We start from the raw sequence: 13592 nt of genomic DNA, 5'->3' as shown, positions 1-13592 counted from the left end.
AGCCGAAAACTCACCGCTGTCTCAATGCTTGTTTCGCATTAGGGCTAATAAAAAAAACCGTGCCAGACATGTGAGTAGCAAACCATCGCTTTCTGTTCTCCACTTCTCCTGCTATGACTGTTATGTGCTCAGGCTATCGTATCCTGAGCACACGGACCGGGGGGAGTGGGGGGTGGGGGGGGGCAAATGGTCATTGAACCGCGCTGTTATGCATTTTAGTGTCAGTGTGCTGGTTTCATGGCTGCATGGCTGAGCTGGATCCAGTCTGTACACACTGATGGGAGCACATCAAGCCTCGCTCGCTGTCGGCTTGTTTTGGGAGCTCTGCGTCGGCTTGGCTAATTGAGCCAAAAAGGGGGCTCTTATTATTATTATTATTGTTATTGTTGTTGTTGTTATTATTATTGTTATTCTTATTCTTATGATGATGTGCTGTAAATAGCTCAGATGGAAGGAAAGCCCATTCAATCACTGGCTGTATGACAAGTGTGTAACGTAGCCGGGCTCTTCAGTCTGCTCGCGTTGGTTCAAGGTAGTGTGTGTGTGTGTGTGTGTGTGTGTGTGTGTGTGGACTCCAGTCAGATGTGGAGGCCCAGGTTAGAGCACACACATAATGCGGTGGTGTTGATCTGAAAGCTGTTTGTAAAGCCTGTGTGAGGGTTGACAGGGAGCACAAACACAGCAGAAATCACCACAGGGTGAGCACGATGCAGATGTGAACACACACACACACACACACACACACACACACACACAAACAAAAACAAACAAACAGGAGATGCTGTTGTTGTCTGGTCAGTGCAACATTGTGTGAGATTGTTTTGTCTGTGTATGTTTTTCAGTCCTCATCTGAAGCCAGCACACAGACTTTGAGTTTTATAGTTTGCAGTAACTTTACAGGAAGCTTACTGTATTTAAATAAAAATATGTATTAGACATATACTTGTAGTAATTTGTAGTATTGGGTTTTGTGTTTTTTAAAGAAGATGTATGATAAAATAATTTCCACCTTACATACAACTTAATCTCTACAGATACCAACGCTGAGACCTTAACTCAGTGTATCCAGTAAAGCTGAGACAGTACCAGTGTTCTTTATTTCCCAATTTTAAAATGTGGACACCACTAGGATCATTTTTATGCAAGGTATCATGGTGATTACTAAAAGCAACCCAGTGAGGGTAAAGAATGTAAATAAAAGTTGGCACAATACATTTTTGAATAGTGAATTGTATTTAATATGGATTGGTTATCTCATGTTCAGTTGATACAGACCCAGATCAGAGCATCCCTACTTTTAACCATATCTCATGGTCTTTGTCAGAGAGTGAAGATAACTTATTCATGGAGAGTCAGGGACAAACTCAAAAACACAAACAGTTGCTGTAACTTTGCTGCTAAAAATATTCATAAAGTAAAATGTTTAATAATCATAATTTTAAATATTTGTAAGCCACAGTTAAGACATGTGAAGCCCTTTAACAATAGAAATATACCTAATTTTCAGTTATCTATTTAGATTAACAGAACTAAATGATAGATGTAAAGTCCATGAAATCCCAGGAAATGAGGGATTATTTCTGCTAAAACCAGCAAAATGTAAGTTTGATATCAGGCTGCAGGTCAGATTCATGTAGCGACACGCAGATACAGGCTCTCTTTCTAAAATCGTTCTCGGTTTCAGGGGGGAGAACATCAGGCTTCACTCGAAGATGTCAGCCCAACAAACTAACTGGCTTGTGACCACGATGCCAGGTAGAAGATCCTGGGATTGAGAAGTAAATCCCTTTACACTGATGGCCTGGACTGAGTAAGAAGTTTTTGTGTTCATGTTCACTGTATCGAATACTTTTGTGCTGTTTTATTAATTTTTTTGGCCGTGGTTGATGATGTTTTCTTCCTGAACGACAGGTTTCAGCTGGCCTGCTGAAGCTATGGGGAGCTGTTGGAGCTGTCTGTACAGAGATCCCATCCGAGACAACCATCTCACCAAATTTAAGGTCAAGACTGCAAAAATATCTTTATATCTACACACTGTTGTCCTCCACGCTGTTATATTTAACAATCTTTATTCTGTATTGCTGAAAGAAGTTCTCATGTTTTGTTTTTTTTTGTCTCCCTGTCGTAGGTCATCAATGTGGACGATGAGGGCAACGAGCTGGGCTCTGGGATCATGGAGCTCACCCAGACCGAACTCATTCTTCACACACGCAAGAGAGACGCCATCCGGTGGCCGTATCTCTGCCTGCGACGCTACGGCTATGACTCCAACCTGTTTTCTTTCGAGAGCGGTCGCCGCTGTCAGACTGGGCAGGGTATGTGAGTTTTACTCTATTTCTCCACCTCAGTTTTAGATGGCTGAGACATACTTTGCAGAAAAGAAAAAGTGTAAATTTTATTTAATAGATTATAGATTGAAAACAACATTGAAATGGCAAAGAAGAAAAGCTTTTCAGAAGCCTCATCTTCCCTTTATGCACTACTGGTCTCGAGTATTTAAACTTGATGGCTGCATTAGAGGACATGGTTATGTGTGGAGTGGTGCTGAAATCTCATCATTTTACATATTGTGTTATTTAAGGTGTCAAAGTAAAGAAACCTGTAACATGTTTTACAAATTGCAGATGGGAAATATGACTTCACTGCGACTTGATCATTATTTTATTTTTTTGTTCTAATCCCTTGCTCTTTCTACCAAAATATAACATAAGCCATGCTTTCTATTTGATGTGCATATAGTGTTTTTTTGTTATGTTTGATTAATTTTATTGTATAGTGGATGCAATGCACTTTAATACAATTTTGGACCCTGCTCTGCTCTGTCTTGACTGTGAGCCCTGAGCTACTTTTGTAGCAGTAAAATTACATTCATTAAGGGGGGAGTTTTTCCCTATATCCTCATCCTAAAATTGACTGTAAATCTACATTTTAAAGCTGATATTTAAAAAATGTCTTCCTGACAACCACCCTTGAGGGCATGTAGCATGATAAGTTAACCATTGTATGGTGTCAGACATTTTAACTAAAGTTATAGTCCTAGTAGGGAAAGCACAGGTGTTACTAATAACATTAACAATGGCCTTGTCCTATTGAAGTGTTCCAGTACACACAAACACCAGGACTCTGAAACTGAAGCAACTAAATGGACTTCAGCCATGATTCATTTTGTTAATATTTGTGCTTTTCCTACGTTGACAAGTCAAAATATCTGCTGTGAAAAAGACAAATTTAGACTGCAAGGTACCTGCTTGATACTGGTCTGACCTGACAAACGTGGGACGTCTGGAATGAAAAGTACAGTAGCATTGGGCGCGACATAAGAGACAACACACGTAGCATCTCACATGACATCCCAACAAAACAGAGTTTCTTGGTATCCTCCTGCAACTTTTTGAAAAGTTTTATGACTTTATTTGATGGTGTCAGCCCATGTTGAAGTACATTGTTCTTCAACATGGAGAAACAAAAGAGGAATTATGTTTTATTATTTGATGACACCTCCAGGTCAGGAACATTATACCATATAATCACAGGAGCATGATCATCCTCTACATACAACCTGTTTTATTTTACACATACTCTCTTTGTACCAACCGGGAAGAGAAAAGACAGACCTCTTAACCGTTAACTGAGCAACAATGAATGGTTCCAGTGTCACTTTGATTCATAAAACCATTATTACACATGCAAACATTACATTGCTGCCAGGTGGAACGGTCAAGTCTGTCAGTGATCACCTGAGATGGTGAGCTATGATTGTTTGAGTCTCACTGTGTCGTCTCCCGCGTCACATAGCAGGAATCTGTATGATCGCCTAATCTGACACAAATCTCAAAAGACAAAAACCGTGTAGTCTGATCTGTGACTGGGTTCATGTGTGATGGTGACCGGTTTGAACTGTTTTACTCAGAAAAATCTGTTAAATATAACATGGACAGAGAGGACTTTTTTTCTTCTTCAAGGAAAACACTAAATTAAATACATTTGCCAGATAGCTGTAGTCATCAGCATTTATTGATCATATATATAATCATTTATCCTTTATTCATAAAGTTGTGACTGTTTTATGTTTGATTCTAACATTTGTGACTAATTGTAAATGTTGTTATTTTGCTCACATTATCAGGAATCTTTGCATTCAAGTGTTCGCGGGCAGAGGAGATCTTCAATCTGCTCCAGGAGCTGATGCAATGTAACAGCATCAACGTGGTGGAAGAGTCGATGATGATGACTCGCAGTGGTCACACACCAGAGATGGAAATGTCTCGCACACCGCAGACTCCCAACAGTGAGTCACACACACACACGTCGGAGTTCTGCTAATTATACATCTCATTTGAGATTAATTGTAGAACTTGCATGCAGCAATACAGCAGTCATTTTTTGTAACCTATTTATAGACACAGGTTAAATTGAGTCAGAGGTACGAAGGTATCAAAATAACAGCAGGTGGAATCTTACTGAAATCTGACAGTGAGAGATGATTAATTACTGAGATAATCTACAGCACATATGTGCTTTTAATTCATGAATTTAAGCTAAAACACAATACAGCAATTTACAAACACATGATACATGAAATGCTCTTCTGTTGATATTCCACTTTATATAATACTCAAAAAAATGTAAAATTATGTTTCATAAACTATCTGAGCAAAGATCACAAAATGATCAGAAGTTTGAGACTTTCTTTTTTTTCCTGGCAGTTTTTGACAGTTGGCGCCTGGTCTTATAAAGTTTGGTCTGGTGTGGATACATCTCTTTTTAGTTAGTGTCATATTCTTGTTGACACTACTGTGCAATGTTTAACCAATTAATGGACAAAAACTGGTGACCGAAATCTTTGCTTCTCATATTTAATGATGCATTCTTTCAGGTGGGTTTTTCTGCCAACAAAATGCTCTACTTGAATTCTGCTGTGTAGTATAAAATTGTAATTTTGTTTGCATGATTTATATTCTCTTTGAAATGATTAGTCTCAAAAGCCACTGACACGAAGTCTAAAGGTGCCAAAGGTGATATCTGAAATATCAATCAATATCAAAGTTTAGCTCTAATAGAGCAAAGTGGGTGAACATTTGGTTTACAATTACTTGACTGCTGTTGTTTGAAACTACATTAACTAAGACAAAACGAGTGATTTTGATTTCCTCAGAGAACATCGTTATTGTTTATGATGCCTGTTAGTTGGTGTATACGACCACCCGATAAAGGCAAGATGGCTAAAAACATTTGGATTAACATATATTTCTTCATTTTGAGGCACTTAGTAGTACTGCTAAATCCTTTGAATCAAGTCAGGTGTTTACTACAGTCAGTAGAACTAAAGACATTTGAGTTATTCATAATAATAATGTAATAAATGTGATAATTCGAACATGAAAACTAAAGAACTGGAGCATAAAAGACAAAATACAATGATTGAAGTATATTCAAAGCGCCTTTTTAAAATATTTTACTGTAACACCAACCGATTACAACTGCCACTCTGCAGTTCTTTGTTCATGTCTTTATATTGTCACATCAATGTGTTTGCAGCTCCAGCATTCCCTGTCCAGGCTTTTCCCAATGGATACCCTGGTTATCCAATCAGAGGTGATTCCTCTCAACCCTCTCTTGCTGATGATCATGGTCATAGCCTCATGGGTTTGGAAGACCAGGTAAGATGTATCCAAGCCGCTGTCTGCTTACTGTGCGTTGTGTCTGTTCACAGTTTAACCCTGTTTTTACTTTACCCACCAGACCCACACCTATGTAAACACTGTTAGTATGGAGGGGGATCTCTCTATGCGTCACTGTGTGCACTCCCTACCTGAGGTGCGGCCAAGTACTTTCCCTGAGACAACACGGGGAGCCATGCCCGTCGGGGGCCAAGGAAACACGCAGTCCAACCTGCGGTGCTGTCCCTTGGAGGAGCATAAAGATCCTCAGGTGTTCCTACAGCCGTCCTCGCAGGAGGTCAAATTCATGCTGGGCCCCACTCCAGCACAGCGCCATCTCTTGGAGAGGGAGAGGGAGAGGGAGAGAGAGAGGGACAGGCATGTGCACAATCCTCACAGCCTTCAGCCAGTAGAGGGCGCAACAGGCTCAGAGACGGAAGGAGACGAGCCCTCTATGCATGTGTGCAACTCTCACTCCTATCATCATTTCCATCACCATGCACACCGCCACCCAGGCCACGAGCACCCGGATGGCTGCCAGAGTGGCGAGCTCACTTATGAGAACATCAACGGCTTGAGGAGTGGCCGGAAGCAGCGGCTGAGTCCCAGCAGCGTGTCGCAGTCTGTGGGGTCGAGCAGCAGCAGCAGTACTGGGGACAGTCACTCACACTCTCTCCTGCACCCACACGCCCACGGCCCATCGTCTCTACCTCCACAGGGCTACGCCTGTGAGAGGGGCATGGTCGGAGGTCACCGTCGGACAGCTCTGCTCAACTACGAGAACCTGCCGTCTCTGCCCCCCGTGTGGGAGTACAGCGCTCTGCAGCGGGACGACCAACAGGAAGATGAGGATGATGAACAGGATGATGATGAATATGAAGAAGAGGAGGAAGATTTTGATGAATATGAGTTCTCAGAAGGCCCTGGGACACCCAATGGGTACCACCAGGATGGTCGGGGCATCCACAGAGATGCCCTGCAGAACTATGTCAACACAGAGCAGGTCCAGCCGCCCCGGCTCCGACACACCTGCCCCCCACACCCGCGGCCATGTCAGCCAGACAGAGGGGGGCGAATATTTAGCTTTGATTTCCGCAGACGATCGAGGTCAGGGGTTGGAGGCTGTGAGCACGGCCACATGCCTCCATCAGGGCAGCTGAACTACATCCAGGTGGACCTAGAGGGAGAACCTCCCTGCCAAGCCCTCAGCGGTGGGGGTGCCCAGAACCAGCCACAGCACCAGCGCCTACCACCCAAAAAATGTGGCCAGCAGGCACCCCGGCGCAGTGAATGCTACGCAGTTATTGACCTAAAGAAGACCGCTGCCATGTCCAACCTGCAGAAAGCTCTGCCCAGGGATGATGGGACTTCCAGAAAGACTCGCCACAACAGCACAGACCTGCCTCTGTAAACGGTGTTCAAACTGAAGAGGAAAGATGAAGACAGATGAAGGCTTATCCTCATCTTAGCACACTGGACCCTTCACTGTCATCCATCCATTCAACTGTCGGGCTGACTAATACAGTACAGGTACCTAATTAGAAACTTACTGAAACCTATCTGTGCATATAAAAGGAAAATCTCTGAGGAGAATTTGCCATTTTATTCTGTGTTATTTATTAGATATGTGGTGTGAAGCTCTCTCAAGAAACCTGCAGTTTCAACTGCAAATACTGTTTGCTGGATATATGGATATATTTATAAGCATAAAATCATGTCCATATGATTTTATGTTTAGCTTAGAGCAGAGACCTCTGTTTTCAGTGTAAGCGATCATTGCCATACTGTATTCGAAAATTTTGATTGTTAAACCCATCTCCACCTACAAATCTTATTGTTCCCATCTTTAACTTAAATACACCCATTGTTTTTTGTTTTTTGTTTAAATTCGATTTAATATGAGAATCAAGAACCCTCGTTACAGAAGGTGAAGAGAGTAGTTGTTGGCATGAAAGATGGTTAATGGTTCCTTTAAGATACTGGCCAATATTCATACCTCATCACAAGCACCGAAGTCTAATATTGTGGCTGGTAGAAGAGACCATTATTTATTAATATATGCCTAAAGAGCATTTTGCACACAATCCTATGGAATTGTATTTATCATGTTTTAGAAATAGTTTCGTCCAATCTGAGTTTTCACATTGACAGAAAAATGAAATGAACAGATGGGGATATTTTGAGAATTAGACTAAACCGAAGGGGGAAGTAGCACACATGGTTTAAATGAGCTTCGGCTCTCTCCTATCCACATGCAGCAATTAAAAAAAAAAAGTAGCATATCATCCTCAATCACACCCCCTGTGTATCATCCTGCAGGGGGTCCACATGGTTTACGCTTGTCACGTTGCACTTTTGACCCCAAGCCTCTGAAACTCTTGTCTCTACTCAAATTACACTGGAGCCACAAGGTTCAACCGTCTCATTTTACCCAAAGCAGGGGGCCAAAAATTCCATGGACATTCTTTGTCTGCATAATAGATGAGATTTATTTAAATGTTTTGATGGAGACATTGATAACCTCAAAAAGTGGCATTAAGCTATAACCTCACATGAAATGTGCTGATTCTATCATTTGTCAGGTGTGAATGGTCTGTTTTTTTTAAGGGTAATCAAGTATGTTGCAAAGTCGTGCAGTGAAGATTTTTGTGAGGCCATTATTTATCAACCTTTTTAGTTAGATATTTATTTTATTATTTATTTTTTCATTCTTTTTTTTGTAATCATTTTGTTTTCCATGTGATGACCTGCGTTTTGTAATCCAGTTGGTAATATGGAGACCAAAGTTTCACCTCAAATTATCACTGGATACTGGTGTATTACTGTTATAACTGTGCTTAATTATATTTAAAGAAAAAAAGAAAGACTGTATTTATATTTTAAGTGCCAAAAAACTTAATTGCAAACTGTATAATGAATAAAATCAAATGTGCCATTAGGATTTGTAGACAACAAATACGACAGAACGGCATCAGGTCATATTACAGCAAGGACGGCAGTCGGGAGACAAACTTAAAAAAAAAAAAAAAAAAAAAGTATAACGACAAAAATATCTCCACATTCCACCTCATCCACATCAACAGCCATTTCGAGGGAGATACGAGAGTGGTAATCTTGTAGTTTGATAATCACAGTTAGGGTGGTTTTATGCTGCTACATGTACATACTAACAGTAGCCCATGTAAGCTACAGGTACTTGTCAAATATGAAAAATAATGTGTTCAAACCTATGCGATGTCAGATCTTTTACCATATTGTTAGCTCTAATAGAAGTAGCGTTGTTGTGTTCTTCAAAGATCATTTCTGAGCAGTAGAAATGTAACGTGACATTTCATAGAATGTTTAATTTGGCCGATATTTCGTTTAGTGAAGATTGTTTTCCTGACAAGCTGGCTGTCTAGTAGGAGAGGTAACGCAAGCACAGGCCCACTGACGCTGTCATCCTTTATTTGAACCTTTCAGCTGGCAGAGGAAGGCTGGAAGTAATAGATTTACACAGGTGTAGGCCTTCAGATGCGGATGTATTGTGGCGATTACCTGAAGTTGGTCTTTTTTTTTTCTTTTTTTTTTTTTTTTGTGAAATTGAAATGAATATAGGACACAAATACAAATTCTTAAACTTAGATAAGGAGTTCTTTTTTGGCTTCTGTGTCACATGAGTCAAAGTGCAAAGACCAGATGACTCAAGTGCAAAGATAAAAATATTTGTCTAAACTCAGTTGTGCAACTGCAATGGCTGCTTCTGATTGGTGCTCAGATTTTTCATGATATAACAATTCTCCAACGAGCCTCACCCACAAAACCACACAGACAGAAGTCTCTCATATGAATGCCATCGGGGCTTTCTTGGTTTTAAATAATTGTCTGTTAAAGTCTATAAAATATCAGAACATAATGAAAAAAGCCTGTCACATTTTCCCACAGCTGATGATGGTTCTCAAATGTCAGGTTTTGTCTGAGTAATTGTCTAAAACCCAGCAGGTATTCAATATGCAATGAAATTCAACAGAGAAAAGCTGCAAATCCTCACATTTAAGAAGCTGGAATCAGTATATGTTTGGCATCTTTGTTTGATAATTTACTCAAATTGTTGGCGATCAATTTTCTTTCACTCGTCAATGAACTGGTCATCACAACACTAGATGACAACCAAACTCAATCTGTTGCCAATCTTATTTTTAGATATGGCATAAGAACCTAGTTGCATTTTATAAATTTAATTTGCTGATTTTGTGATTCTAGTCTTGAAAGTCCGTTACCGTTACCGTTCTCTTCAGCTTATCCAGAGAAGCCCAGACTTCCCTCTCCCCAGCCACTTTGTCCAGCTCTTCCCGGGGGATCCCGAGGCATTCCCAGGCCAACCGAGAGACATAGTCTCTCCAGCGTGTCCTGGGTCTTCCTCGGGGGTCTCCTACCGGTGGGACGTGCCCTGAACACCTCACCAGGGAGGCGTCCGGGAGGCATCCTAACTAGATGCCTGAGCCACCTCATCTGGCTCCTCTCGACACGGAGGAGCAGCGGGTCTACTCCGAGCTCCCTCCAGATAACTGAGCCTCTCACCCTATCTCTAAGGGAGAGCCCAGCCACCCTACGGAGGAAGCTCATTTCGGCCGCTTGTACCCGCGATCTTGTTCTTTCGGTCACTACCCAAAGCTCATGACCATAGGTGAGGGTAGGAACGAAGATCGACTGGTATATCTCTTCACCACGACAGATCTTTGCAGAGTCCGCATTATTGCAGACGCCTGTCGATCTCACGCTCCATCCTTCCCTCACTCGTGAACAAGACCCCGAGGTACTTGAACTTCTCCACTTGGGGCAGGATGCCATCCCCGACCCGGAGAGTGCATTCCATCCTTTTCCGGTTGAAAACCATGGACTCGGATTTGGAGGTTCTGATTCTCATCCCGGCCGCTTCACACTCTGCTGTGAACCGATCCAATGAGAGTTGGAGATCACGGTCTCCCCGGTACATGGTTAAAGCTCTCCCAGAGGTGGGAGTTGAAACTCTCTCTGACAGTAGACTCTGCCAGATGTTCCCAGCAGACCCTCACAATACGTTTGGGTCTGACCGGCATCCTCCCCCACCATCGTAGCCAACTCAGCGGTGTTCTGTCTTGAAAGTGTAAGCCCAAAAATGTGAAATGTATTCATCGTAGTCTCAATCAGAGTGACAGTCCAAAATCCAAATATATTCATTTTACAGTGATATAACACAAAGAAAAGCAGCACATCTGAGCAAAAACAACTATTTTCAAAATAAAACAATGAATTGACCCAATGTTTTAGCACTGCTGGTTTGATACACTGATGTGAGCAAATGCTGTTGTCTTGTTTCAGATGTGCAGTCCTAACACAGAAGCCTTTAAAAAGAAAAAAAAAATCAAAAATTGCTGTCCATGTTTTTGCTTCATAATCATACTCTGACAATTTATTTTGTTTTTTTAAAAGTTACTTTTCTCTAGTTAAAAAAAAAAAGGCCAACTTTAGCTTGTCCTGATACTGGCATTTTTTGGCCGTATTTGCAGAGATATTGTCATGATCCACTGGAAGGATGTTTACATTTTTTGCAATAATAGGTGAATTATTGTTTTGTCAAACTAAATCAGACCAATGTGTGAAGTGTGAAATTTTAGATAGTAGTCTATAGAGCTGTGGGCTTAATGTATTTAATCGCCTGTTCTTCTGTGAATCAGCAGTCTTATTATTTCAGGTATGATGTTTTACTTTTCAACCTTCATAGTATGATTTTTGCTATGAAAGTAAAAAAAAAAAAAAAAAGATTGTCAGATACTGTGTTTCCTTAAACTCACATTAACAGTGCCATACAGTAGGTGACCATTGCCAGTACCTAAATTACATTTTATTCACTGTATTAAACTTTTCAATGTTTCATACAGAAATCAGCAAGATGTTCATCTAATTTCTGAGAATAATGTTACCTGTGGTTTTATGGTCATTTAAAAAAAAAAAATCCATGTTGAAATGTGTTAACTATCTTTGTTATAACGCAGTAACCTCACCGCCACCCAAACCAGTTAGCAGTGATTACAGCAGCATTACCACATCTCCTGTGTTTACTGATTAATAATCAAAATAATAAGTAGATATGTTCAATAATTGTTTTACAGATCAGCACTCGTGTGAACTTGTTGCACCTAAGTTCCAATGAACTGCAGCTCCCATCTCATTACTCTTTGTGATTGGCTCGGTGTTGATGCTATCTCAAGCATTTTGTTCTCATAACCTTCAGTGTTTATGCCGCAGGCGTAACTCACACAGGTGTCTGTGAAATCGTTAAATGCTGCTCATGGGTAAGATTGGTTCTGCTGGTGTGATCTGCAGGGCAAGGAGACACACGTCAAGATAACAACTCCCATCATTAAGTTCCCCCAAACCAAATTTATTGAATTGGTTGTTAAATAAAAGGGCTTGCTCAGTGTTTACTGTACAAAACATGAAAGCTACATTGAAGTCCATTCAAATAAATTTCTCACTGTGCCTTTCATATTCAAGCTGGACAAATGTTTTCACTGCTGTTTATGAGGGCGGCCTGTTGTTTTAGAAAAAGAAAGAAAAATCACCGCCTGGTTGAAAGTTTAAGACTGAGGAAGTTGAAAGGGGCTTTAGTCAAAGTAGTTTTCATACTTCAAGTCGTTCTCCATACTTGAAGCTGTATTGTGCCAACTCCTGATTGTTTTACACCGTCACTACTGTATTTAAAGACGACGTCTGTAAAAGGAATAGTTTGACATTTGGAGTAATAAGTGTGTTTTCTTGCCTGGAATTACAGGAGAAGATTGATACCACTCTTACACATATGAGTGTTATCAATTTTCTCATCAAACTCTCAGCAAGAAATTGAACAAGTTTATTTTTTTTAAATGTCAACTTATTCCTTAAGTTGTACAACTCAACATAGAATAAATCAGAATTAGTTGAGATGACATGAGACAGAAGATAATTGTAATAATCTGTTCAGTAGTTAAGACATGCAGTGAAATAGCCTAACTCAATGTGACTGAGAAGGTATTAAATCATGACTTGTATGTTCTGTAGCATATAATGTTAATTATGTGTGTTTGTCATTATAATGTCATGTGACTATGGTGCACTCCACGACTATCTGATTTCTCATCAGCTGCATTTTTGCTCTCATAGTTCTGAAGAATGTGGAAATAAAATTCCTTTGTGATTTCTGTCAGTGTTTGTGTACTTTTCCAATTTACCATGTCTCAAAGTGTGTAAGATTAATACACAGTACATGTAAGTCAGTCTGCAAGAAATACAATAAGAACAGAAAGAAAGGCCAGCAACATGGTTTGCACCATAGATTTACATCAGTGGTATTCATCATCATCACTTCAGTGACTCTGTATCATCCTCAAAATATCACCCACCGAAGATAATCTCAATGACATATTGTAAAACCTCAAGTTCCTATCCATGCTACAAGATAGATCTCTGTCAAAATACTGAAAGTATCAGAAAACTGTAATATCTCTTATTATTATTGTGTTGTTTTTTTTTTTATCTGGGTTGTTTTTGTCTGGTACAAGGGTGTAATCGCCACTAGAGGGTGATGTACACGTACTGGTCTGAGCTGTACATTTTTGTGACAGATTTGTGTATTTACATAAACGGTTGCATTGGCCTAACTTTAACTATTATATCAATTTCTGAAATGAATGAGTGCCAAATATGCTCGAGCATGACAAAATCCGGGACCTACGAGGGAACTGCAGGTACTCTCTGACTCACTGAGTGAGACTCCAGTGACTCATTGCTGTTGTAGACTCTACTTAAGATAGGAATGCGCAGCTTGAAGGTTCAACCATGCTAAATATTTTTGCTGAAAGAGGGAAATCTTGTTTTGTCTCAGTTTTGAAATCTGAAAAAAAAACGTTTTTTCAAATATTTGTTGAATGTTTC

The 13592-nt window shown here is 40.3% G+C and overlaps 1 protein-coding gene across 2 annotated transcripts; it reads left to right on the top strand.

The window, feature by feature from the left end:
• Positions 1 to 600: 600 nt before the first annotated feature.
• Positions 601 to 8646, top strand: frs3 (fibroblast growth factor receptor substrate 3). Of its 2 annotated transcripts, XM_053315877.1 has the most exons (7): positions 601 to 698; positions 1685 to 1810; positions 1912 to 2000; positions 2129 to 2315; positions 4127 to 4288; positions 5539 to 5660; positions 5743 to 8646. In XM_053315877.1, the coding sequence occupies exons 3-7, from the start codon at positions 1935 to 1937 to the stop codon at positions 7069 to 7071; spliced, it is 1866 nt and encodes a 621-aa protein (XP_053171852.1). In that variant the 5' UTR covers positions 601 to 698; positions 1685 to 1810; positions 1912 to 1934; the 3' UTR covers positions 7072 to 8646. The 2 variants fall into 2 exon arrangements, with proteins under 2 accessions (XP_053171852.1, XP_053171851.1); XM_053315876.1 differs by having other exon boundaries at positions 650 to 715; positions 1685 to 2000.
• The last annotated feature ends 4946 nt before the right edge of the window (positions 8647 to 13592 follow it).

The sequence above is a fragment of the Scomber japonicus genome, chromosome 3 (assembly GCF_027409825.1).
Source record: "Scomber japonicus isolate fScoJap1 chromosome 3, fScoJap1.pri, whole genome shotgun sequence".
NCBI classification, from domain to species: Eukaryota; Metazoa; Chordata; class Actinopteri; order Scombriformes; family Scombridae; genus Scomber; species Scomber japonicus.
This window is presented reverse-complemented; position numbering and strand designations above follow the sequence as displayed.

Bases quoted from the DNA above. Each gene is read 5' to 3' on its own strand.
- frs3 (XM_053315877.1), top strand. From the start codon at position 1,935: ATGGGGAGCTGTTGGAGCTGTCTGTACAGAGATCCCATCCGAGACAAC. The intron at 2,001-2,128 runs GTCAAGACTGCA...TCCCTGTCGTAG, and splicing joins ACCATCTCACCAAATTTAAG to GTCATCAATGTGGACGATGA. The intron at 4,289-5,538 runs GTGAGTCACACA...ATGTGTTTGCAG, and splicing joins CACACCGCAGACTCCCAACA to CTCCAGCATTCCCTGTCCAG.